This window comes from Rhagoletis pomonella, unplaced genomic scaffold (genome assembly GCF_013731165.1).
Source record: "Rhagoletis pomonella isolate Grant_MI unplaced genomic scaffold, Rhpom_1.0 Rhpom_scaffold_00561, whole genome shotgun sequence".
Taxonomy (NCBI): domain Eukaryota; kingdom Metazoa; phylum Arthropoda; class Insecta; order Diptera; family Tephritidae; genus Rhagoletis; species Rhagoletis pomonella.
The window spans coordinates 1-25,175 of record NW_023459115.1 but is presented as its reverse complement, the minus strand read 5'-3'; the positions used below and the strand labels follow the sequence as shown (position 1 = coordinate 25,175).

The 25,175-nt window shown below is 34.1% G+C and overlaps 4 protein-coding genes and 1 long non-coding RNA gene across 11 annotated transcripts; 1 reads left to right on the top strand and 4 right to left on the bottom strand.

The window, feature by feature from the left end:
- Positions 1–1,703: 1,703 nt before the first annotated feature.
- LOC118751144 (death-associated inhibitor of apoptosis 1-like) lies at positions 1,704–13,905 on the top strand. 3 transcript variants are annotated; one of them, XM_036485910.1, is made up of 2 exons: positions 1,704–1,879; positions 12,402–13,905. In XM_036485910.1, the coding sequence occupies exon 2, from the start codon at positions 12,508–12,510 to the stop codon at positions 13,798–13,800; it is 1,293 nt and encodes a 430-aa protein (XP_036341803.1). In that variant the 5' UTR covers positions 1,704–1,879; positions 12,402–12,507; the 3' UTR covers positions 13,801–13,905. The 3 variants fall into 3 exon arrangements, with proteins under 3 accessions (XP_036341803.1, XP_036341804.1, XP_036341802.1); XM_036485911.1 differs by lacking the exon at positions 1,704–1,879 and adding an exon at positions 9,496–9,573; XM_036485909.1 differs by lacking the exon at positions 1,704–1,879 and adding an exon at positions 9,508–9,751.
- On the bottom strand, positions 6,173–9,397 carry LOC118751146. The gene is made up of 2 exons (XM_036485913.1): positions 8,832–9,397; positions 6,173–8,773 (listed from the first exon to the last, which is right to left on the bottom strand). The coding sequence occupies exon 2, from the start codon at positions 6,827–6,829 to the stop codon at positions 6,452–6,454; it is 378 nt and encodes a 125-aa protein (XP_036341806.1). The 5' UTR covers positions 6,830–8,773; positions 8,832–9,397; the 3' UTR covers positions 6,173–6,451.
- A 102-nt stretch (positions 13,906–14,007) lies between the features above and the next one.
- Positions 14,008–16,018, bottom strand: LOC118751147. 5 transcript variants are annotated; one of them, XR_004994490.1, is made up of 4 exons: positions 15,696–16,018; positions 14,522–14,759; positions 14,340–14,449; positions 14,008–14,253 (listed from the first exon to the last, which is right to left on the bottom strand). It is a non-coding gene; the product is annotated as an uncharacterized LOC118751147 (long non-coding RNA). The 5 variants fall into 5 exon arrangements; XR_004994489.1 differs by having other exon boundaries at positions 14,008–14,449; positions 14,522–14,605; positions 14,673–14,759; XR_004994486.1 differs by having other exon boundaries at positions 14,008–14,449.
- Positions 16,019–19,697: 3,679 nt separating this feature from the next.
- On the bottom strand, positions 19,698–20,399 carry LOC118751142 (kunitz-type serine protease inhibitor homolog alpha-dendrotoxin-like). The gene is made up of 2 exons (XM_036485906.1): positions 20,292–20,399; positions 19,698–20,219 (listed from the first exon to the last, which is right to left on the bottom strand). The coding sequence occupies exons 1-2, from the start codon at positions 20,392–20,394 to the stop codon at positions 20,041–20,043; spliced, it is 282 nt and encodes a 93-aa protein (XP_036341799.1). The 5' UTR covers positions 20,395–20,399; the 3' UTR covers positions 19,698–20,040.
- Positions 20,400–22,624: 2,225 nt separating this feature from the next.
- On the bottom strand, positions 22,625–23,934 carry LOC118751141 (the record flags this gene model as incomplete). Its single annotated transcript, XM_036485905.1, is given in 3 exon segments — positions 22,625–23,408; positions 23,500–23,663; positions 23,734–23,934. Coding segments are annotated over 3 exon segments (584 nt in total), but the record flags the coding sequence as incomplete, so codon positions are not given.
- Between the last annotated feature and the right edge of the window lie 1,241 nt (positions 23,935–25,175).

The window sequence follows — 25,175 nt, the reverse complement described above, 5'->3', positions numbered from 1 at the left end:
AATGAAATTAAAAAAAAAAATATTTGTCTTTTCAAGAATAATAAAATCTAAAATTAAAGAAAAATCATAAAAACTACATAAAACGAGTTTCTAAAAATCAAACGAACTAAATAAATATGGTATTCTCTTTTTAAAGCAATAAAATCTAAACATTAAATTAAAAAACGAAAAATAAATTAAAAAGCAAATATTAAATAAAAAAAAATAAAAAAATAAAATAAAAAAAAAAAATAAAATAAAATAAAAATAAAATCAAAATAAAAATTATTGAAAAAAAATAAAAAAAAATTTTAAGCAATAAACAAAACCGCGCAATGATCGGATTTAAACCAGATTAGTATGGGACCGCCTGTGAGGTAACACCTTTCTTTAAAAAAACTAATTATAGAAATCGGTAAACGTGGTCCAAAGTAATGCGGTAACATACACAAAAAAAAAACAATATTCCGACGAATCGATAACCTGCTCCTTTTTGTGAAGTTGGTTAAAAATAAATTAACACCATGAAAGTTGGCGAGGCAGCTTTTTGTTGTGAGACTTTCGTGCCAGAATAAACAAAATCTGTCGAAATTATCTTGCCTATGTACCGTCTTTTAATTGTCCCTCAAAAGACTTGCAAGTATCTTAGCCAGAATTGCTTTAGCCGAATTTCATCTAGTCGATCTGTCGTAAGATCGACTAAGACTTGTTGAATCCTGTACTTATGGTAGTCATTGAGCATTTGGGAGCCTTCGTCGGGTTATCGATTAAGAACCAGCATTTTGTTTCGTGTTATTCTACGCCATGGCTGGGGTAGTGGGTCGAAAAGCAGTGCATTGTTAGCCAAATGCCTATTTCGCGTTTCTTGAATGGCCTTCGATAGGATCGATTTCAGGAAGTGTTTGTACCAAAAGTTGGTATGGTTTTCAATAATCGAGCTGGCGATCGAATTACAGTGGTCACACGTCAAACATAAACCTTCGCTCTACCGACATTCGGGTCTAAGTAACCGCAACGACCCAGATTTATATGTATCTGCCGCCCTATCTCAGCAAATTTCCAATACATTTTCTCATTTGGAATCAATTTTATATTCTTTCTTTCTCTCCTCCATAGCTTTTAGAAATCTCCTTTAATTCTGTAGTGCAGAAAGACATGCTAGATTACTGGAAAATTCTTCTTAAATATATTTAATTCCAACCCACCTACCTACCTGCCTTCTAGCCATCCAGCCTGCCTGCCTGCCCGTTTGACTTCTTTTCCCATCACATGTTCACAAACAAAACACCCTCTCTCTCCACATCGCTGCTGTATTTTTTCTCACTCTCATCTGGCAGCACTGCCACCCCTATGCTGCTGCTTGCTACTCCGGTTGCCTTGCATTGCTATGCTACTATATTTTTCCAATGCAGACATTTTATTTTTGGTCTCTTCAATTCGGTTTCCGCACAGCGGTAGTCTCCATGCCATGGTCGGTTTTGGCTTCGTCTCCGGTGTCTGCGCGCTCGTCGAATCACTAGTGCATTCAGTCTGTTGGTGCCAACACGCACGTACTATCATCATCTAGCTACAACATAAAGGCAGCAAAGAAAAACGTGGAAAATATTTACATACATAGTTTGTGAAAAATATTAGACGAAGAGAAAAAGCAATTTAAAATTGTTATCTAATAAATAATAAAAATCTGTGTTGCATAAAGTTATTTTAAGTAGTTTTTCTTTGTTATTTTTACTAATTTGCACTGAGCAAGAATACATAGTAAAAAAAAATACTTGAAACGAAATATATTCGTATGAACTGTTCGTGAACATTCGTGGGAAAGTGTACAAGCGAATATTTACTCAATTGACAATTAAAACGAATTGAATTTGGATTGCTGCAGCAGCTGTTAGTATTTAATGTAAGTTTTTACTTGGAAAAAATATATTTTTATGGAAATTATTGGTATATATAACGTTGTCAATTATTTAATAGGTATTTTGAGAAAAATATTGAAAAGTGAGGTTAGCATGTCTTTCGTTCCTTGTATATTTTTTACTGACCCCCTACATGTCGCTTTTATTGTGTTTCCAGGGGTTTAACCGCGGCTGTTCTCAAGTAGTGACAAACATTTATTTCATAAAAAAGTCTGTATTGAACACATATACGCTGTGTTTCGTCGGAAGGCGATTAAACTCGCTAACCGGAACTGAAGTAAAAAAGATCACTGTTTCCAAGGAAATCGGTGGGTTTTTATATAAAACAATATTTAATGCAAACTCTTTCTCTCAATGCTTACCCGAGCGCTTATAAATAAAATTTATTATTCATATAAAAACAATAAACGCGATTACAAAACATATTTTTCTCTATCTTAAAGCTGTTTGTGGTTTGCTGTGCAGCTGTTTACACTCAGGGTAGTAGTCTGTTTTACTTTTTATTGTTTAGCAAAGCTTAAGCTTTTTTTATTTCAACTGGCCTTTTACATGTGTATGTATTTGATGAGAGCGTAAAAAAACCAAGCAAAAAAAACCGATTGCATTATTAATGCTGTTTGTTTGTACATTTGTACAATAGCAACATTGTAACTGCATTCGCTTTATTGTATACATATGTATGTATATATGTACTCGCTCTACCATTGCACCAGCGGCCGCGCACTAACAACCGAACAATATTAATATTAACGGTAACACCAACAACATTGGCGCTTTGCTCGTTTTACATTTGGATCGTTTCTGCAGTCTACGACGAGCTGCCTGCAGCTTGAGCCAAGCAATGATTTGTACCTTTGGACCCATCCCCATCAACATCATCATCATCATTACTCTATTAAGCAGCTCATACTCGCGCTGACAAAGCGCGATTTCGCAAACACAAACAAAAATCCACTACAACGAGCAACGAACAATTCTTACAACATCAACCCGTAAATTTTCAATACTTGCACTCCTCTATGGCACCCCGCCCTCGTTCCGCGAATCCACAGCTTCCATTAAGCCGCATGCCCCTCTCGTCGCGCTTGTCGCCTTGCAACTGCGTACAATTTTTGGAGCTCCAAGAAAATAGTTCATTTTATTTTATTTTTTGTCCAGCCAAATTTTTCGCAATCATTCTACTAGTGCATATGATAACTCGTTGCTTCACTTTACTTGTGCATTTACACTAGGATCCCGGGACCCGGGATCCCGGCATTTTTAAGATCCCGGAAATCCCGGGATTCTGGGCAAGTAATCCAGGGTTTTTCGGGATTTGTAATTTGCACTGATGGCAATAATAGAAACCCATTTTCTTGACCAGTAATATTTTATAATTAATATTTTTTTATAAATGTCTAGCTCATTATACATATTACACTGCGCGATAGCAAATTTTAAACACAAATATCAATATATTCGCGAAACCATGGGCCAAATATAGTAAAATTGCGTTTTTAGTTTTTCACTCTAACGTCAGTAATCCAAAAATGATTTAAAAAATTCAGCGAAACGTGCTTAGAGAAGAAGTATGGGTATCAAATTAAAAAGGAAATTCTGTAAAATTTAATCAGATTCAATTTTTTGGTGCATAAGGACTGGTAAGTATTGAAAATGCCCTTTTAAAATTTTTTCTTTGAAATTTCGCAATATTTGTTTTTGAAAAAATTATATGTTAAGGACTTCTATAAACTCGATAACATCCTCGAATTTCATTTTTCTAACTTTATCAGCTTAAGATCTACCTATTCGTCCTTGTGAATTCAAAAAATTAAAATTTTTTAAATTCTAAAGAAATTTCCTATTGGGGTATTCCATCGTCACGGGTGGGACATTTGTACAGCAAAAATAGTTTTTCTTTTTTAATTTAAGTATAAAGTACTAAGCAATTCTACATTTTGATAAAGCTACACCTAGTTCACTAATATACGAGTTATTACCAAATACGAAAAATATTCCAACTTGATTTTATATTGGAAAATTCTGAGCTGTTTCTTCCGTCACGGGTAGGACAAAGAAAAGACACTGCTTTTTGGAGAACATATATTTTAAGGAAAGTCTGCGAATTTACTTAACATTTCTATCTGGATTAGATGTTTTACTATACAGAAAAGAACCAGCAATCCCAACAAAGCACAAACCATAATAAGAATTATTTGTTTATTATTAAAAAATTCAAAATTCTCCTGTCACGGGTGGGACAACTTTTGTCACGGGTGGGACACGTACGATTTTCTTCATGAAAGGAAGCTTCTAGTGAGATCCATATCAAAGAGATTAGGTATGATAAATGTTAGAGGTCAAATACAAGATCAATTGACCTACTTTTATGACAGTGGAGTCATTGTAAGACGCACGATATACTGCTGACCCCAGGATCTATTTTAGGGGCAATAGTTATACCAAACGAAAGCTAGAAGTCGCCAGATTGATGTATTAAAATGCATGGAAGAAAGGATTATTTGCAAACGCATGAAATTTTATATGCATTTTCCTAATGCACTTCTGCACGGTGCATTTGATTGCAACGAAATTTCGAATGTGCCTTAATGATTTTCAAGTTTGTTTAGAATAGCTATGTATGTCTGACTAATACTAACTACAGGCTAAACATGTATATCGACTACTGTTATCACGTCGATAGAGATGTCTAACCTGCTGTTAGTGTTGACCAGACATTGAGTAACCGGCTTAAGAGTGGCTCGAGTTGAGTTATTTTTGGAAACTGATTTCATGGACAAATCATGCTCAAATTTAGCTATTCCTTAAAACCATAGAACGTCAGAAAAGATCTTGTGTATCGATGTCTAATCCGAAAAGTTATCTGCATTAGAATACTTGTAAGCAGATACATATGTATATCTTTGTCACTTAAAGGCTATTTATTGGATTGAATTTATAAGTTTCGCGAACTTCTAGATTTTCTTGGTTGGAACTTTTCAGGTAATTGTTAATATTGACTTTTAATTGTTGTTAAGCAACCATCATCATAGAATTCTCTGGCGTCTCTAAGATAGTAATGCTTATCTTGACTTTTCGAGCTGGCCACGCGAAATTTTTTACTACATCGCTTAGCCCACCAACAGTATTATGGTGTTTAGTCAACCTGTACTTCAGAGTTTTGTGGCATTAAACATAGGTTTGAAACGTTAAACTTATTTTTTTATTGTTAGGCATCATTAGAAAAAAATTATAAATGATTGTCACGGGCGGGACACGATAAAACGTTTCAAAATCTCTTAAGTAGGTACTTATAATATAATAAAAGAAATGAAATAGGGCTGCTTAGTATAAACACACTCTAGTTATGAAATTATAGAAAACTCCCTAAAGTAGTAACTAAGCAATACGAAGTTTAAAACTTTTTAGTCACGGGTTGGACATGCTAAACCGTAGTGATTTTATCCTATTATATAATTTAAATGCCTATTTTTCTTCAATGCAATATTGCTTCTTCGGGGCGCAGAAAGATCGAGACATTTATTCCCCCCTTCAAAAAAATAATAACTTTGTGAATACTTGATTTTGCAGAGCCTTCTATATTAAAATATGTTGTCGTATTCAACTACTTTTCTAATGTTGAAGTTTTGAGTGTATTTACAGTGTAATAAAATAATATAACTAAATTTTTTTTCGAAAAAACGTTAATTTCAGGTATTGAGCATTGATTCATCAAGCATTCCATGTTCAATAAGCTACTCTACAATTGGACACAAAGTTTCACTTACTCATGGAATACCCCTATTGCATTTGGTACCCATATTTTTATTCTACATTGCATTGAATTTTTTAGATAATTTTTGGAATTAATCATATCTTTGAAATTACAAAGTGCTTTAATATAAATCCTAAAAACGCCACTTTAAATAAAAAAGTAGTAGTAAAAGTAGTAGTTATGGTAGGAGAGATCGAAGGAATTTTTTCTATTAAGTTGTTTAAAAATAATGAATATCTAAATCCCGGGACAAATCCAGGGACTAATCCCGGGATCCCGGAATTGTGATAACGGCGTCCCAAAAATCCCGGGATCTGAAAAAGCTGAAAAATTAACATCCCTAATTTGCACCGTGTGCGCTAGCTAGCCTTCTCCCCCACCCTCCCAGACAAATCTAGAATCGCCACAGCATATACATACATATATGTATGTACATGTGTACATACAGATGTTGGCGACCCATGCATTGTTGCCGTCTGCTTGTGATGAGTTGAATTATTATTTCTAGGTATGTATGTATGTATGTATGTATGTATGTATGCACGTTTTTTACACTTTTTTCGTCACGGGATGTAAAAAAAACCATCTAGCGCTATTGTTGGGTGGTAGTGCACGTATGTGTGTGTGCATGCACTCCACACAAAATCATCAACTCGACTTTTTCATGTTTCCATTGATGGTTCTTCTTGCATTGCATGGCTGGTTGCCCCGTTCGTTGTTGCCAACTCTTTCTGGCGTATGCAAGCGCACTCGTTCAAGCGTTGCGCCAGCGAGTCGGTTGCCTCTGGTTGCAGCAATTCGTTTAGTCAAGTATGAGTAGCATTTGTTGATGTTGTTGTTGCTGGTGTTGCTTTTGGTTTTGCTGCCACTTCAATTGTTTTGCTGTCGCTTGCATTGTTGTTGTTGTTGTTGCCGCTTGCGTTGTTTTTATGTTGCACTCAAATTGCTGTTTGACTGCATTCCATTGAAACTTTCTCACAGTCTGCTGCAAATGCCCCCAAGTTGTTGGTGGTGTGGCATTCGCCGCGTACGTCCCTGTTGCCGTCATCGTTGTCGGTACGGTTGGTTGGTTGCCTTTTACTGGCTGGTTCGCGCTACTACATAGGTTGATTGTTTGCTGGTAACTGGTGCCGCCGAGTGCCGAGTTCCTAGTATTGCCCAACGACTGGCTTGACTCCATTGGCTTGGCTTTGGTTTTGTAGTTGTTGCTGCTTTTTTGCTTGCTAACAGCAATTTCTCGTAGTTGCTGCTGCAATTGCAATGTTGTTTGTTGGATACCTACATGAAACCCAATCCAATCCAATTCACATACAATCGCCTGCTTCGAGAAAATACAATATGCTGCTTGCCTGACTTTTGGCGACTGGCTGTTGTAAGTCAGTTGGAAGGAATGGATTGAACGGACGTTCAGATGAGTAGGTATGCGTTGTTTTTGTTGGTTTCGAAATTTTGTCTTTGTCGGCAATCCTTTTCAATTTAAATTGCAGAAAATCAATTTTCGGCAGTCAAATATGGCTTGCAATTATTATTTTTTTTAATGAGCAGAATCTAATTTGGCCTTAAAGCCCGGCAAGGTAGTTAGTTCACTACATTTCTTACGAAGCTCAGAGATTTCTCAAGGAGTACGCAAAAAGGGGGTGAATCATAAGGTTTGTTTTTTACATTTTCGGGCAAATGCTCTCACTAAAGTGAATATACTGCCCCGAACCACGAGAACGTTGAAAACCCAAGCCGAAACTAAACGTGGCCAACGAACGCAATAACGTTGGGTTTCTTCACTTATCAATCAAAGAAAAACAGCAATATTTATTGGTTAAAATTTGAATTTTTATAATTCTTCCTCTTCTTCTGGCAGTTTGACAGTTTTCACAAACTCGCCCGGAAAAATTGTTCGGGTGATCTCGGGCTAGTGAAAAACAAAAATTACTCTTTCAAAGTGGCTCTCAAAAGTACGAGAACCAACAAAATGGACACTGTCAGGCACTCATGGGCTAGCAAAAAAAAAAAACAAACCTATTAAATTTTAAAATAATCTTTTAATTTTTCTGCAGTCTCTAGATATCATCACTGCACGTTAAGCCCTAGTTAAAGTCAACCATACTAAAGTTCATCAAGTAAGCAATTTACAACTAGGATCGTTAAAATATAAATAGAAAGCTGAATAACTATTTTATTACTTAATTGTCTTCTACTTTTAATTGTTGACAAGTCTGTACGTACAGAATTTTGTGGCCGCAAGGTGAAAATTTTTCTGTTTTTATAGAAATCATATTTGAGATTAACCCGTAAACAATTTCGACTTGTTACATAATGCTTTCCGAAAATTTTTCATTGCCATATTTTCCCAAAAATTTTCTCTTATTTCATATGTATTTACCACAACCGAAAATATTATTTTCTTTACTTTACAAACGCTATTGTACGCCTCTTCTTTCCTGCAACTCGCCCAATACGCAACCAATTTTCATACCGTGCATATATATACATAAGTTTGCTATGTTGCCACATTTCACTTCAACGCCATATAGTGAATTTTTTCTTGCATACAATGGCTGGCTTGAAAAAAAAAGAAAATCGCAATTTAAACAACCACCTCCACACCGCAGAGTGAAAGCCAAGGCAGCATGTTATTATGCGCTTTTCGTCTGACAATACCCCTTTCCCCTCTACCGAAGTAATACCACAATATTGCTACTAACTACGTTGCAACATTTAATAAAAAGTCTATTCGTACAATCTTTTGCGCCGTTCAGCGAGCTCGTCTACAACTAGCTGGTCGGTGGCGTAGCCATCGCCGTTTTTCGCCGCCGAGGTCGTTCATCGTAGGGTTCATTGATTATTGTGTATATACATTAAAAAACCCCACCGTTCAGGGCTCTCTAAGATGGTCATTATGTTGTTGCATGTTTTTGCGGTTGCATTCACATCCTCCTGGTCGTCGTCCTTGCCGGGTTTGCGTCGTTGTTGTCGATGACATTTATGTTGCTGGTCGTTGGCTGGCCGCCATTACTGTGCTGGAAATGTCCTGCGCAGCTGAATGCATACACTACGTTCCAATGGCACTCAGCGTGTGATTTATGACTCGTAAAAAGCATACACTTTCTTCCCAGCAGCGTCAACAACCCTTAGCGTAAATAGAGATTTGCGAATTCTCCATTAGCAAAAAAAATATGTGTACTTACTTACGGTCGCGGTCGTAGCGACTTGACGGCTGGCTTTGGTTTATGGTCTACCCTATATCTCGGTTGGTCGTCGGTCGTTGCTCGCTTATGAGTAATTTTCCGGCTTACGCTTACACGACGTGTAGGTACTCTGCACTTGTGTTGCATACTCCAATGCAGTGTCCGAATGCTCCAGCGTGCACTGTTCTTAGCCACAGTAACTTCTTAGCTTCGGTTGCTCTGAGCACGTTCGTCATCTCATCATCGTTGACGTAGTACTCGTTCGGAAAACGCCCGTAGCGTTTTGTCGTCGACGCGCTAATGCTGAAGCTTAACAAAATTGCGTGAAACTTCGCGGTGGTCGTCATCGCTGCCGCTAGCACTGCCGCCGGAGGCCATACACTTTAGCCCCCTTCCCACATGCAGGAAGTTTCTTGCAGCTGCAGCTGCTGCTGCTGCTAACACCTTGGCTGGCTGAGAGCAACGAGCATGTGTATGTGTACATAACGGGCAGCTGTCTGGCGCTAAGGGTGCTGCATGCTTGAGATTCCACCCCTAATCATCACTACCTACCGTCGTACGTACACTCATGCAGCGTGGCAATAGTGTCCTGCGCCGCAGCATTTTTACTCGCTCATTTTGCGTTGTTCGTCCTTAGCTTGGCTCATCATTTCCAGGATTCAGTCATCAAGCAGCCATCGTCAGGATACATCAGTCATAGTTACAGCTATCGGAAGTTAACACGCAGAAAATAAATTGTATAGTAAATATATACCGATTATTCTCTCTTAACTTGCCAAAAGTGTAAAATAAGAAAGGAAGTGAAAATAAAAATGGCGCCGCTAGTCACTGCCTTCGTGTAAAGCATTTATTGTTGAATGGTGACTTCGTCAACTTTCATGTATACATACTACGTATAATCGTCGTCGTTCGTGTTGAAGGTACATACTAGGCAAACAATTTTAAAGTGAAAAAATATTGCATGCAAAAAATATTACATAATTTTGCAATTGTGTACTAGCTGCACAAATGTATTATTTTCAAGCGTTAATTAGATACAAATTATTTGTATAAAAACTAAATAGTGCATAGCATGAATATTTCTATGGAAAGAGGAAGTGAGTTGTGGCTTTGGGGGTGAAGTGGTTTTTTTCTACGAACGAAAATACATATGTATGTAGTTTAGTAGTCATAAATAATAATATCAATAAACCAATAAGCTCTTAACTGGAAGGCGAGCAAAAAGCGTTTCTACAAAGTGGCAATCGATACCGCTTGAAAAAGAAAAAAATTTTATTTTGACTTGCTTCGTTTTGGGTGCATGTATAAACATACATACATATGTACATATTTCAAATATGTACATATGTACACATCGTCTTCACCAATGTAAAATACCGTAACTGAAAAATTTGAATTTTATAGAAACAAAAAATTCTTAAATTAGCTTAGGAATTGCTTAAGCTATCAATAAATCTTTTTTAAATATAGTTTTTTCATTTTGGTATGAGCTGCCCAGTTTTCTCCCCCTTTCAATCCAATTATGTACTATTTATCCGACAAATTTTGCTAAGCAATGTTCTAGCGAGTGGAAAACGGGAGGGAGCATGCAAAATCTTCAACCCTTTTTCGATAAATTTCAGTTTTTACACTTGAAAAAAAAAACGTCAGTTTCGAATAATTAACCTCTGGCAAATGGCTTTGAACGTGTTAAGAAAGTCGCAAAACTTTCAAATTAATTTTGAGTAAGAAAAAATGATTATCGAAGGTATTTATTTCGTTTAATTTTCTGGTTTCTCATACATACAAATATATTTTTTATTCGTCGATGGCTTTGTCTATTTTTTATATAATTGATTTTTTTTTTTCATTAAAAAATAGAATTTTTAAAATTTAATAATTTACAATTTTTTAAATACATTTTTTTAATTTTTTAATATTTTTTTTTTTTAATTTACATTTTTTTATATTTTTTTGGAGTTTTGTTTATAATTTTAAAGTCTTAAACAATTTTTTCACAAGTTAGTGTTAATTCCGATAATTTGTATTATATAAATTTTTTGTATTAAATTTGTAAGTTCTTTTAATTTTGTAATTTTTCTGATCTTTTTTTCCAGTGTACACAATCTTTTGAGAGATATGTATTTAATTTTCTAAGTTTTTATTAACTGTTCATTAATATGCGACAACCGAATGCTTTCAGAAAACGCATTCGCAGGCCCAGTTGTGCGCGAGACTTAGGAGGCAACGGAACGTATAGAATGTAAATTTTAGTTTTTTATTGTCGCAAATAGTATAAAGAGCAAAGCGAAAATATAGGAACACCGAAGCATAATACAACGTAAATAACACGAGAAAAGAAGTACAAAAACTAAGAAAAATAATTAAGTATACAAATTTAATAAAATTTTAGTAAGAGTGTAAGAAATAAAATAATTGCAATTAATACATGAACAAGTATAAATGTAAAAAATTAATATGTAATAAAAATAAATAAAACTTACTGAAGATTTATTAGAAAATAAGAAATAAAATGTAACAAAAAATTTAAATTAGATATAAAAAATAAAGCTAAAAAGAAAAACAAATTAAAAAAAAAAACACAAAGTGGGTAAGAAATAGAATAATAATATATAAAAAACAATATTCAAGAAATAATATAAAAAAATATTAAATAAATAAAAAAATTAAGTAAATAAAAAAAATGAATAAAAAAATAAACAAAAATTAATAACAAATATAAAAATTAAATAAAAAAGAAATTAATAAAATAAATAAATTAATTAAATATATAACTAAATAAAAAATGTGTAAATTAAATTAAAAATAATTAAATCAAACATGTTAATAATTGAATTAAAAATAATTAAATCAAAAATTTCATTAATTACATTAAAAATTTAAATTAATTAAATTAAAAATATTTAAATCAAAAATTTCAATTAACTAATTTGTTAATGTGCAAAATAACCTGAAACTTTATCATTGAAACTAAGACATGTTTAAATATTCTTACTTTTATTTTGTTTGTTTTGTATTTAAGTTTAACTTTTTGGATGAATGCAAACCTTGTAGCAAATATGTTGCACAAAATTTCACTGAGTGTCGAATTTTTTATCGTGATAAAGAATTATTAAAGCGAAATTTTAGAAAGACATTATTTTTCTTGTGAATGGGTGTGTGAGTAATGCGGATTGAAGGCGCCAACCACTATCTTATCTTTCAAAAACGTCGAGCTTTGCGTTATCTGTTACCAACTTCACTCTCGTTCTCATTGGCGAACAATATCAATTATTTATGAGGGTGGTCAGACAATTTACAATAAGTATACCTACTACACCTTCGAGGTCTATGCCCTACTCAAAAACTCCGTCGTAGACTACATAATACGAGTATATACGCACTTGTTGCAATGCAAATATTTCAACAGGGCAAGCATATGAGCACTTGGTCAATAGCGTTCTGTAAAGTAGAAGCAACAATTCTCCTTATCTAGTAATTTTATAATTTCTTGTCAACAATTTTTATCTACTTTTAAACTTATCTATAAATTTATTAACCATACCTTTATTATTTTCATTGTTCTTTCAGACTTGTACCCGCAACAGCAGCAATAGCCGCAGCTCGTATACACTATTACCAACACTCAGTAGTAGACTTTTCTCCCGTAATCAAAGTAAACGAGAATATCAGCAAAATGTCTGAAACCATAACCGAGAAACCTTCCACCTACAAAGCTAACAACCCGAACCATCACTGTTTGAGGTCGTACTTTTGTCCAACATTTTTCTACACAAACAGCTACGACGTAACGGATAATAAAACGAATGAAATGTTCCATCACCAATGGAAACCGGAACAATTTACTATGGATGAAAAATATCAACGTGAAGACGAACGCTTAAAGACATTTGAAAACTGGCCATTGGAGTGGCTGAATAAGAAGGAATTAGCGCAAACTGGTCTATTCTATACGGGCGAAGATGATAAGGTGAAATGTTATTTCTGTGAAGTTGAAATCGGTCGTTGGGAGCGCGAAGATCAGCCCGTTAATGAGCATTTACGTTTTTCACCCAATTGCCCATTGCTGAGACGTCGCACAACCAACAATGTCCCGCTCAATTGTGAAACACTGAATCGCGTCTTACCACCCATTAGTTATGATGTTTGTGGCAATGAGGGACTCGAATTGGAAAATGAGGCTGCTGAGCCATCAGTAGGGGCTGGCGCTGAGGAGGGTCTGACGACGACAGCACCCGTTGGCGTTACTTACCAATATGATAGCATAGCGAGTGGCCATGCGACGCATAACAACTCCAACGTCAGCAACAACAGCAGCAGCAGCAGTAGATGTGGCAACGAATTGCAATTATATCGACCAGAGTATCCTGAGTACGCTATCGAAGCGGCACGTTTACGTTCGTTCGCCGAATGGCCACGCAACATGAAACAGCGGCCAAAGCAGCTGGCCGATGCTGGCTTCTTTTACACCGGTATTGGTGATCGTGTCAAATGCTTTAGCTGTGGTTGTGGCCTCAAGGATTGGGATGATGACGATGAACCATGGGAACAGCATGCGCTCTGGTTACCTAAATGTCGTTACTTGAATCTGCTGAAGGGCCAAAGTTTTATTGACAGCGTTGCGGCCAAGTTCAAAATGAATAATGGTAAAACCGCAGATGCAGCACCAGAATCAGATGAACATTGTCCAGCAACGGAGGCAACGCTTGCCGCAGCAGCAGCAGCAGCTCAATCACCGGCGGTGCCGTGTACAACAACCGCAACAACGGCAGCAAATGATAAGACGAATTCCACACAGGCAACAATCGCCGAGGAGAAGCTCTGCAAGATTTGCTATGCTGATGAATACAACACGGCGTTTTTACCCTGTGGTCATGTAGTGGCTTGCGCCAAGTGCGCGTCCTCGGTCTCGAAGTGCCCGGTCTGCCGAAAACCTTTTACAAATGTGATGCGTGTGTTTTTTCCTTAATCATCTATAAACACTATTTATTAAACTGTAGACTAACCCGCGTTGTAAATAATAAAAACGTTAATATGCGGTCATTCGGCCAGTTGTAGTTTATGTATATGCCCCCCCAAAAAAAAAAACAAAGAAATAGCTACGCTGCAACTGGCCGAATAAAAATATATTTATGTAATTAATTACTTATTCTTAAAATAAATATAAAACCATAACAATTAAATAAAAACAAAATACTGTAGTCTTTCATTTCCGCAATGTTGATGGAAGAAGGCGCTTAGAAGGCATATCATTTCAGCTACTTACATAAATATCTAATCATGTATAAGTACCTACATACGTAAATATATGTATGTGCAAGTACTCGGTGGCTGGCACAGCGCTCTACGGACCGCCCACACATAAAATCCAATCTCTATTCGCATTGCAATTCTATAGCGCGCATATTGTATGTCACAGCATCTAAAAAAAAAAAAAAAAAACAACTTAAAGGAGAACCAAACGCAGCCACTCAAGCTTCGTGCCACTCGGTTGTTGATGATGCTTACGCAAACTTGTTGGCTTTTGAGACTTGGCTTGGCTGGCTGGGCTGCCAGTGTGTGTGGGTTTTCTTTGAAGAACGCGATGCGTCAGCGCCAGTTACGCGGTCGTTTGGATGCTGGTAAAGTAGATAAAAATTGTCGCATAAATAAATAAATAATTGACTTGCTCTTGTTGCACACAAACTCACACAAACAAACGCTTATTGTGTCGTTCTGAAAATGCATTGGCTTTTTGCTGCCATATACGGAAACAGCTCAATGAAGGTTGTCAGCTTTAAAATGAAATTAAATAATAATTAAAGTTTGTACATAGTTGGAAAGGGGGCGGGGTGGTAGTACATAGTTGATTGCATGGCGTAGGTCGTAGTGCGCGCATAGTTTCCAATAATTAAATGTGCTTATATTCGGCGGTTCTAATGTATTTAGCTGCATATAATCGGAGATAAAAAATATGAATTCGTGAATTTTTAATGTTCTATACTATGTATGTACATTAGACCGTACCAGAAAAAAAGTTCGCTTTGCACCTCTCGAGTCCTAAAGTATTTTTGCAAGGCAATTTAGAATTTTTTTTAGAAATTTTGTTGGTTCCAAAGTTCATTGATCTCATCTACCATGTTTTGGTATTTTCCACTTACCCTTCCTTGAGCGAAGAATAGCTGAAATTTAACATTTGTTTACCGAAAGCAAAAACAAAATAGGTTTGTTGTTCATGTAAAAATTATCTAGTAACTTTCCATCAACTCACCTAATTTCTGAGAATTTGTTGTCATAGAGAAAAGTATCCAAAAAGTACGTGAACATAAACCAGTAAAAATTTGAAAGTTTCATGAAAAGCTTATAAATTTGTGGTTTATTCGTAGCAATTTCCTAATAAACAGTCTTATTTTTTGTCAATTTGAACTTGTAGAACGCCATAAATAATTTCCTTATTCGTTTCAATTGCACCCAGCAACATGCGATCAGCTGTTTTCTCGTTTGCAAGTTTTTACTGGCAAAAATGTGTCCAGTAAAAATTTGCAACTTCTTCTAGAGAACTGTCATTTTGCTCTTTCAATTTCCCATACTTTGCAAGTTTTTTGGATACATGAACACCAAAACTAGATATTTTTTGATAACTTTTGAAAAATTTTGACTACATGAACAGGCATAATTGAAGTAAGTTTTTTGTTTTTGTACTACCGCTACCACCTTATGAATTCTTCTTGGTGTCACCAAAAAATGTAAAAGGGCAACACGTGGATCTAGTGAAAATCAATTTTTCGAAATGGCCTTGCAAAAATACTTAACAACTCAGGGCGAACTTTTTTGTTTGCTTGGAAGGTGGTACGGTCTAATGTACATATGTATGTAGACCCCCACAGTATTTAGACCCCTGCTCAAGGGAGCTAAGTCATGACTTGATGTGGTTATCATTTGATTGAGTCTAAGGCGGCCGAGAAAATGAGTCTCGATGATTGCCTGATTTTTGATGTTGTCCAAATTCGAAGTATACGATGTTGACCAGAATGAAGTTGGATAAGAGTTTGTCTATAATTATACCCACTGGAGCTTTAACGATATACCGGTTGACGGTGAGCAGATGAAGGAGGTGTAGATGAAATGATTGTCGTCGATTGGGTATAATCGCGGCACGTTTTGGCCGACACGAACGGTTTGTTGCGGATATACGAGCATAGAATATATGTGCATCACCAAAAAAAGTTGCGGTTTTTCCGCCGGGATTACAAAATTGATTATATTTTAAGACGTCCACCAAAATTTTTCGGAAAAATATTAAGATTAAAGCGAGTTGGACCGATTTGAAAATACCTCCAAAAATGAAGCTTTTTATGAATAAAAATAGTATCTTAAAGAACTTTTTGAAAAAAGTCCCCTCAGATGACAAATTAGATTAAGCTTAAAAAATCTGCATACAAATATTTAAAAATCTTTTCAACGGAATCGTAAGAATGAAATTTTTGATGCTGTTTTTTTACATTTTTCAAAGATTGGTTTACGAAAAACTTGAATAACTGGGCCAAAAATGTTCTGATTTAGAATTATGGGATCTCAGTAGAAAGGTATTTTCACACTGTGTTTATTTCTGGCCAAAAAAACGCCATTCGTGTCCCATCTTGTTTTTTCGAATACCAACACATCTTAATTCCACTTTAAATTACGTTCGTTCATCCTACCTTTCTCTTCCATCGTTTGAATGATTTTATTAGCAAAGAAATAAAAAGGATGAGAAAATACCTTTCCAATGATATCTCACAAGTCTAAATCGGGAGAGTTTAGGCTCAGTTATTCAAGTTTTTTTTATAACAATCTTTGAAAAAAGTTAAAAACAGCATCAAAAATCTCATTATCACGATTGCGTTCAAATTTTTTTAAAAATTTTTAAAAATATTTTTACGCAAATTTTTTAACCTTAAACCGTTTTGTCATTTGAGGCGATTTTTTCAAAAAAAAATTTTTAAGAAACTATTTTTACTCATAAAAAACTCAATTTTTGGAGGTATTTTCAAATCGGTCCAGCTCACTTAAATCTTAATATTTTTCCGAAATATTTTGGTGGACGTCTTAAAATATAATAGATTTTATAGTTCCAATGGAAAAATAGTACCGATTTTTTTTGTATGGGGAGTGATGCAGTCTAATGTACATAGTAGGACCATGTAAGTTTGCTTAATTATTTTCATTGTAGTTGACAAGTAGGTGTCCATAGACAGCACTGATGAAACTTGCAACACCGCTGCAATTGCCTGGTATATTAGCCAAGTTCCATGTCTTCAGACATGTGGAGTATAAATACTTTGCGCAGCACAGCACATTTTTGGATAGAAAGAGATCTGGCGACGCTCGATTTGGAGGCAACGTGTTGTTACAACAACACAAATAATAGTAAGAGCCTTTATAGTGGTCCGGTTGCAACCACAATCATCATCAGTAACGGAAACATAATGCACATAAAGTTTTATTCCTACAAAAAAAATCTGATCAGCATGCGGCAACGGTCAGTAAAACACTATCGCAACTTCTCTTCAAATCAGACCTATATGAAATCTGAATTCCTTCAAGGGAAACCGCGCGCGTTCTGGGACTATGACTGGGGTTGACAAATGAAGGAGAAGATGACTAAACCACCAACTTAGCTGAAGATTGCTGCGTAAACAGCTAAAAAGAGAGTAGCCATTAGATAAACTTACGTCTTGTACTTAACGAGAAGGTATGTAAGTTGTAAAATCGTTAATTATCATTATAAAATTATTGATTTGAATAATCTTCTCTTTTATTGTTTCACTAGTCCTGTACAGCTCTCCGAAAGATTGCCCGTTTTTTTCATTCTACAACTACAATCAAAGAATATTCACCTTCATTTTCGAAAAAGCTTAAAACGCATATACATATAGCATGAAACACTTTGCAGCGCACTTTGCCTCTGTTCACCCGTCTCAACTTATTGCAACTTGCCAAATGCGTATATCGCATTGCCGAATATTTACTGCAACACCAATAAGGCATTAGAGAAGACGCATATAAGGCAAAATATGCACTTCGGTATGTATGTATTTACGTTTGTCTGTATTAATCATACATACATACATTTTTTTTTTTTTACTTTTAGCATGCAAACATTTAAGCCAGGCACAAACTTGTATTCAGCTACAGCAGCATTGATTACTTATTGTGATGAATCACACTGGCGGGAATTTGCGTTTTGAGCTCATGGCGTATAAAATAAACATATGATGTATTGAATATTGCATTTACATTTAGCTATAAGCGTAAACATGTCGAATATATGTATATGCACTTTACAGTGTAGCCTGGCTAAAGGGAACAAAGGGATAAAACCAATCGAAAAAGTACAAAGTAATCGAGGCGTTATTTCTATAGAAGAAAAGTGCATTGCTTTTTAAAGAGATAAAAAAGATAATTTAAATTATACCGCCCTAAAAAAAAAATAAAAATCTAAAGAGCGATAGACCAGCAGCCGGATTCCAACATTCGCTATCGCTGATTACGATCGCCACTTGTACTCTTGATGTGCTCATCTAGGTATTACTCGACTATTTTTTATGCGATTTTAACTTTCAATTATATTTTGGAAAGATGATTTAAAGACTTTTTATATGTATGTAGTATATAAACCTGTTGTTGGACTTAAGGCTGCGTTCTCAAGTAGCTTTTAAAATTTATCTGCCCTTCAAATAGATTTTTTGAGAACAAAATTAGTGTTGAAAGCAGGGACCGAAAATACCTATTAAATACCAACATATTTAGTTTTAGATAATTGGAAAATCGTTGTTTTTAAAATTTTTTTTTAAATTAAAAATAATAGTTAAAATTTTATTTTTATTTTTTCGCTTATTTTTAACCGTTATAATCAGTCTGCTTTTTTATGAGCATTTCAAATTCTTTGTGATATAAAAAATAATAATATATTGAAAATAATGGTTATGGGATGACCGAAAAAACTAAAAATCCAAAAATAACGATTATTATATATTTTTTCAATAAAAATCAAAATTTAGCGATTATTTTTAATCGGAAAAATATAAACTCAATTTTAACAATAAAATTATGATTTTCATTATAAAGATCATAACCGTTACGGTCCCTGGTTTAAAGGGAAGATAAATTTTAAAAGCTAACTGAATCAAAGGTGCTTAGACTAATAACTGCAATAGCACAAATTTGGCAGCTTTCATTGAACATTTTGCAATAAACGATGATCAGAGTTAAAATATTAAAACAAAATATGAGTTATTTCAGCGATTCAAAATAGAAAAGATATAACTATGCTGGTCTGCCATTTGAGATTATGTTTTTGTAGGGCGGTGTTATCTAATAAACAGTCAACACCCTACAACACCGAAAACCATAACGTAAAAGCTTTCGATTATCTCCTTTTGCTTCTGTAGAGTATAAAAATATTTTGAGCAAAAAAAAAAAACACTTTCAATCCTCTGACCAACAGTTCATTGGCAGTACTATGTAGATGGAAATAACCTGGATAGAAAAGCGAGATATTCACCCCTATTGCGAGTGTCGACTAGTAGTAGATAAACGACTATTATTCGATTATCGCTTTTCCATAGTATTGTGAATGTCGATTTTTCGTTCAATAAGCAACTGTGACTAGATTTTAATCGCTCGTCCTTCTTCAACTGTTTGTTTGTTGAATGATAAACGCCTATAAGTTATTCACACTAACTCATTGAATGAGACAACGACGTTCACAATACCATGGAAAAGCGATAATCGAATAATAGTCGTTTATCTACTACCAGTCGACACTCGCAATAGGGGTGATTGATTTGAAAATGTTTTAAAAGGAATTGCCACCTATAAAAGCAATTAAACAAATTTATGTAGCATAAATATATGCTATGAAATGTAAGTTGTCTTTTATACTGAAATTTTGTGGTACCTTGACACAATAAGCAACTTTTCTAAATGACATTTTATTCAAACTCTACTAAAATTCAATAGGATAAAACACCGCAGACCTATTTTTTTTTTTAATATCCGAAATGGTACTTTTTGTTAAATTTTTATACAAGGTTTAAATTTGGATTTGTTTGACGCCTATTTTTATAAAAAAGTAGTAAACAATAAATAAAGTGCATAAGTGCATAATAAAGAATTTTGTAACATATTTTTCCCATAAAATGTAAATGTACATATACATAAGTAAATTTTGTATAGACTTCCTCCATCAAATGCAAGAATTCCGGCAGCCCTCCAAGGTGCAGAAACGATTCTCATTCCCTCCACAGCCGAGATAATTCAGACGCTCACATCTTTGCGCCCTTTCATTGAAGTGCCACATTTGTCTGGGCTGACAGCCACGACCGGATGTACCAACATTCTTTGGCTTCAGACATAGTTGGGTTGCTAAATTAAGGGTAAATAATAATTTTTATTTATTAAAAATATATTTTCTATCAAAAGTCAAAGGGCTTTTACGTGGCCTTCCAGGACATTGTACATCTTGCGCCGCTGCTAGTGTGGCCAGCGCAAGTAAAACGAAAGCGACAATCCATATGAATTTCATTGTTGTTTTACTCATGTTAATAAAACTGATTAAAATGTAAATTTTCTTAAAGTAACCGCCTTTTATATGGCCGGCTTTCAGAAAAATACTTATTTAATTAATGTGAGATTATTTAAAACACGCTGTTTATAAATACAAATACTATATTTATGTATGTATGTATATATGTGAAGACATACACTGTACATTAAGCTGGGTCATGACAAAATTACTTTTATGCAATTTATGCATTTATTTATTTAACACTTTGTGTTATATATATATGCAAAAATTCTATTCACGACGCTCAGTAAACACTGTCATGGGAAGTCAGTAGCAACCCTTTTGAAATTTTTTTTTTGAGCAACGTATTTTTGAACACTTCGTTTGATTAAACGTTGTAAATTCTTTCTTCATTCAAATTTTTTGAAGTGCCTTCTAATAAAAGGTGCAATCCCGTATTCCTCGGACTCGGACTAGTAAAACTGTCAAAAAATAAAAATTCGCTCAGAGCGAGAGTAACATTGAAAAGTACGGGATCGCTTTCTAGTAAAAAATGGTAAATTCTGTCAACTTCAACATAACCTCCAAATTTTGGGTGGAAAATTTTGCTTATTTTGTATGTAAACACACTCAGGTCACACATGTAAATAACCAAATATATTTTCAAATTCATTAGAATCCACTTAAACAAGTAATTAAATACTTTTCAACATGAATTAGCAGAGTGCACTTTTCTTTTGTTTACAATTTGGCTGCCAAACACACTACAGCTGATCGTTTGACACATTTACCAGAATTTACCAGCAAAAAATTCTCGGACTAAAACTGGTAACTTCTGACAGAGAGAGAACCGTATTTACTCTCTTTTTTGTCCTCTCAATAGTCAGAGAACCGAGTACGGGATCGATTTCCAGTAAAATCTGACTGATTCTGACTATTTCTGACTAGTCCGGACTCGTACGGGATCGCAACTAAAGTTTCCTCAAACACTTTTAGTTTGGTAGCCATCTTTGCAATACTTAATTTAATTTCAATATTTTAAATTTCGACTTTTTATATAGGTGACCCCTTGAAAAATATTTCTTAACCAAAAAGTTTTCAAATACCTTTCCTTTAATACCCAAATTGCAGCAATTCATTGATCTTATCCATTTTAGTGAATGAAAATTTTCAAACAAGTGGCAACCCTATTCAAAAATATTTTCCAAATTAAGCTTTCTCAAACCAATTTACTTTGACACTCATATAACAGCATTTCATTATCCTCACAAATTTTAATAAATTACATTTTTCAAACACTGGCAACCATGTTCAAAAATATCTTCAAAATTATGATTTCTTAAACCTCTTTAGTTTGAAACCCGTACTGCAATATTTCATTTATCTTATAACTTTAATTGAAGTAAAATTATCAAACAGGTGACAAGCCTCCTAAAGTTTATTTTTCAACACTAAGCTCTCCTAAGCTTCATTTGATGCCCATATTGGAAAAATTAACTTATCATTTTATTATTTTATTATTTTAATCATGTGGCAGCTCTACTTTTTTTTTAAATCATTCGCATATAACGAACCAAAAAAAAAAAGTTTTCAAATTAATCAAGCCGTTTTCGAGCTTTTGTACGACTAAATAACGGGCAGCGATTCATTTTTATATTCGGGTAACTGTAAGATAAGAAGCTGGGCATCGACCCGGTCTAATGTAAAACACATATGAATGCTTGGAACCATATTTACTTATACATATGCAACGACAGCCTACACTTTAGTAAACCTGATTTGCTTTGTATTGCTAATGTTGTAAATGAGAATATAAAAAATGTTAAATCTGGGTAAGAACTAAATGAGAAATTATAAATATCAATAAACAGCTTTTGTAAGTAAATTTAGTATGTATTATTAAAAATGTCTTTAATACTCGTATATGTATTTACAAAAAAAAAAAAACAATACTCTAGGAAATGTATTCGATTGTTAAATAAGTTCAGCAATTTTAAGAAACGTCCGAAGATGTAAGCGACGTGCCGTAGTTAGTATTGTTTGCAGTTTTTTTTGAACGGACTTCTTGTTTGGCGCTGGCACGCCAGTCGTCTCTCTTCTGTCGCCAATTGGAAATGCCAAGTGAAGCCAGTACCAATATGCAGAAAAGAGCATTCAGCTTACGTATCGTTTTGTTAAGGATTAGCCACGACGCCCATATGCCCCGAATTTTATTCAAACACTAATGGCATACAACTACTTTTTCGATAAAGTAAATTTGTAGTTCAAAATATATACTCTCTTTTTTATTTAAATTTAAATTTCTTTACCTCTTAAAAATACACCCTTTATTATATACTTATACCGGATGTTCACTGGGCATAAAGTGACACACAATGTTAATGATACATTTGGGCATTGAAAAACCGAGTGCCATTTTGCTGGACTTCCACTAGGCATTAAAGGGCAAAAAATGACAAACGACAAAGTCGGGCATTAAAAATAATCGTGTCATTACATTAAAAAAAATAGTCATTAAGTTCATTTCCACATGGCATTTTTTTAAATGACATACATTTTTTGTCATTTCAATGCCTGGTGAAAATTCGGCATTACATGTAATTTTTTATTGGTAGTTAAATTTTTCGTAAATTTTGTCATTTAAATGCCTAGTCTGAATTTGGCATTAGCAACTAAAGCAATGTTTTTTTTTTAATTGGATATTTCTCAACATTATGGATTATGTAAGTTATGTCATTGTTTGTAGCAACAATGCGCGCCATATGTATACGTACGAGTATATTCATTTTAATTTACACAATTACTAAACTAAAAAATTATTGCTTACGCTAATTACTTAAAATTTCAAAATTCACAAAGTTCTTATTAGCCATATTGAAAGCTTTATGCATGTTAGCATAAATGGCGACATCGATGATATTCGTATTGCTAAAATAATCGAGCGCTACAACATTTGCAGTTAAACTCCAAGGACCTTTTAGCCAGCTAGTGACTTTCGGATTCAAAATGCCAGCACGCTCTTTGGCAGTCTCCAGTTTTTTGTTATTCTGAAAGGGGAATGTAAGTATGTATTTGCATAGTTAACACAGTACGAACTCTTAGTTTCAAAAAAATTATAATTATTTTTTTTCTACCAACCAATGACTGTTCCATGCTGCGTGTCGCCTGAAATACCCAACCTTCATTTTGTACCGGTGATGTATCCTTTTTGCTAAACAACAAACGCATGTAGTCCAACACTTCTGAGGTGTTCATAAAAGCAGTGGAGAAACGTTTCCAATTGGGGCATAATATTTTCGACTCTATGCATAAAATTAAATTTTAGTTATAAACATTTATGGAAAAGGAATAAAATACCTTAATTAGACTTACCACTTTCGGGATATGGCAATTCCTGTACAGGATACAGAATTATAAGGTATTTATTATTCTTTCTAATTTCATCGATAGTCAGCTCAAAGCATTGCTTCATTCCTTCGCTGGCACTTGTATTTCTTATGTAGACAATATCACCGACCTCTTCGTGTAAAAGATGCAGTAGACTGCTATGGCGTTCAGGATGCTTGTAGAAGCCTTAAAAAAGGGTTTCGAAAGTACAACACGGTGAAAGTTAAAATCATTAGCTTAATACTTTTTTCTGGATTTCAAAAATTGATACCTGCTGTTTTTTCCAATATACTGCATTTATAGGAAAAAAAAACCCTTTTGCTACCTAATTTTTTAATGCACAGAAGTAGTATAAATTTGCCAGTCGTTGATACAAAACTATACAAGCTAACAGCGGATAATTCGTTCGGGTCAAAATTATCGAAGAAAGCATATAGCAAATTCAAATTCTACGATTAGCAAGCAAACATGGCGAACAAACTATATGACAAAACTGGCGTTTAACCCTCCCATTTTTCAAAAGAGAAAGTAATATATGTATTGTAATTTTTTTTTGTCGAAATTTGTCTTTCATTACAACAAAAAATTTGATACGAACTAAACGAATTTGTGAAGTAAATAGTTTCTTATGGCGTTTTCTTTTCTACCAAAAAATGTTGCCTTCTTATTGCCCTCTACGCACAACTACTAAGTAATACTAGATTTTTAGAAACTTTTGATTTTTGAAAAAATTTTGAGAATTGCAGAAATTCTAGCAAATTTTTTCTAAGTAAATGTGACGAATATACAAAATTGATCAAACGAAATTAAAAGTTTTCGAATGTTGAAAACATTTTCATATTTCGTGGTTTTATTTCCGCAATTCTTGAAGATTCAAAAAGTTTTTGGACGTTGATGTTTTTAAAAAAATTTAAAATTCTCAAACTTTGTTATATCAATACAAAATTTTGGAAAAGTTCGGAAGGGTGGACAATTTTTGGAATTTTTCAAAAATGTTAATATATTTAAGAATTTTCTAGGTTTTATACATAAGTACCATGAACATAAGAATTTTTCGACAATTTGTGATGTTTCACATTTTTACATTTTAGGATGGATTTTAGAATAAATATAATTCTCAAAATTTTGGAAAATATAAAAATTTAGAGAAACTCGCGGATTTGAAAAGTTTTTGAAATTTTGGAAACTATCCTAAATTAAGAAATCTCAAGAAATTTAATAATTTCATAAAATTCAAAATTTTGGAATTTTCGTTATTTTCTGAACCTGCGAAAATATTCAAACATGTGACTTTTAACTATGTAAAATAGTAATAATTCGAAAATACAACAAAGTAATAAAAAAAATACAATTAAGTAATTTCAAAATTTTGAAAATTCCGTAAATTCGAAGAATTGATAAGCCTACTCAAATAACATGATACTTCA

Excerpts from the sequence above, each read along its gene's own strand:
- LOC118751142 (XM_036485906.1), bottom strand. The coding sequence starts at position 20,394 with ATGAGTAAAACAACAATGAAATTCATATGGATTGTCGCTTTCGTTTTA. Across the intron at positions 20,220-20,291 it reads ACAATGTCCTGGAAGGCCAC|CAACCCAACTATGTCTGAAG; the intron begins GTAAAAGCCCTT and ends CCCTTAATTTAG.
- LOC118751146 (XM_036485913.1), bottom strand. The coding sequence starts at position 6,829 with ATGGAGTCAAGCCAGTCGTTGGGCAATACTAGGAACTCGGCACTCGGC.
- LOC118751144 (XM_036485910.1), top strand. The coding sequence starts at position 12,508 with ATGTCTGAAACCATAACCGAGAAACCTTCCACCTACAAAGCTAACAAC.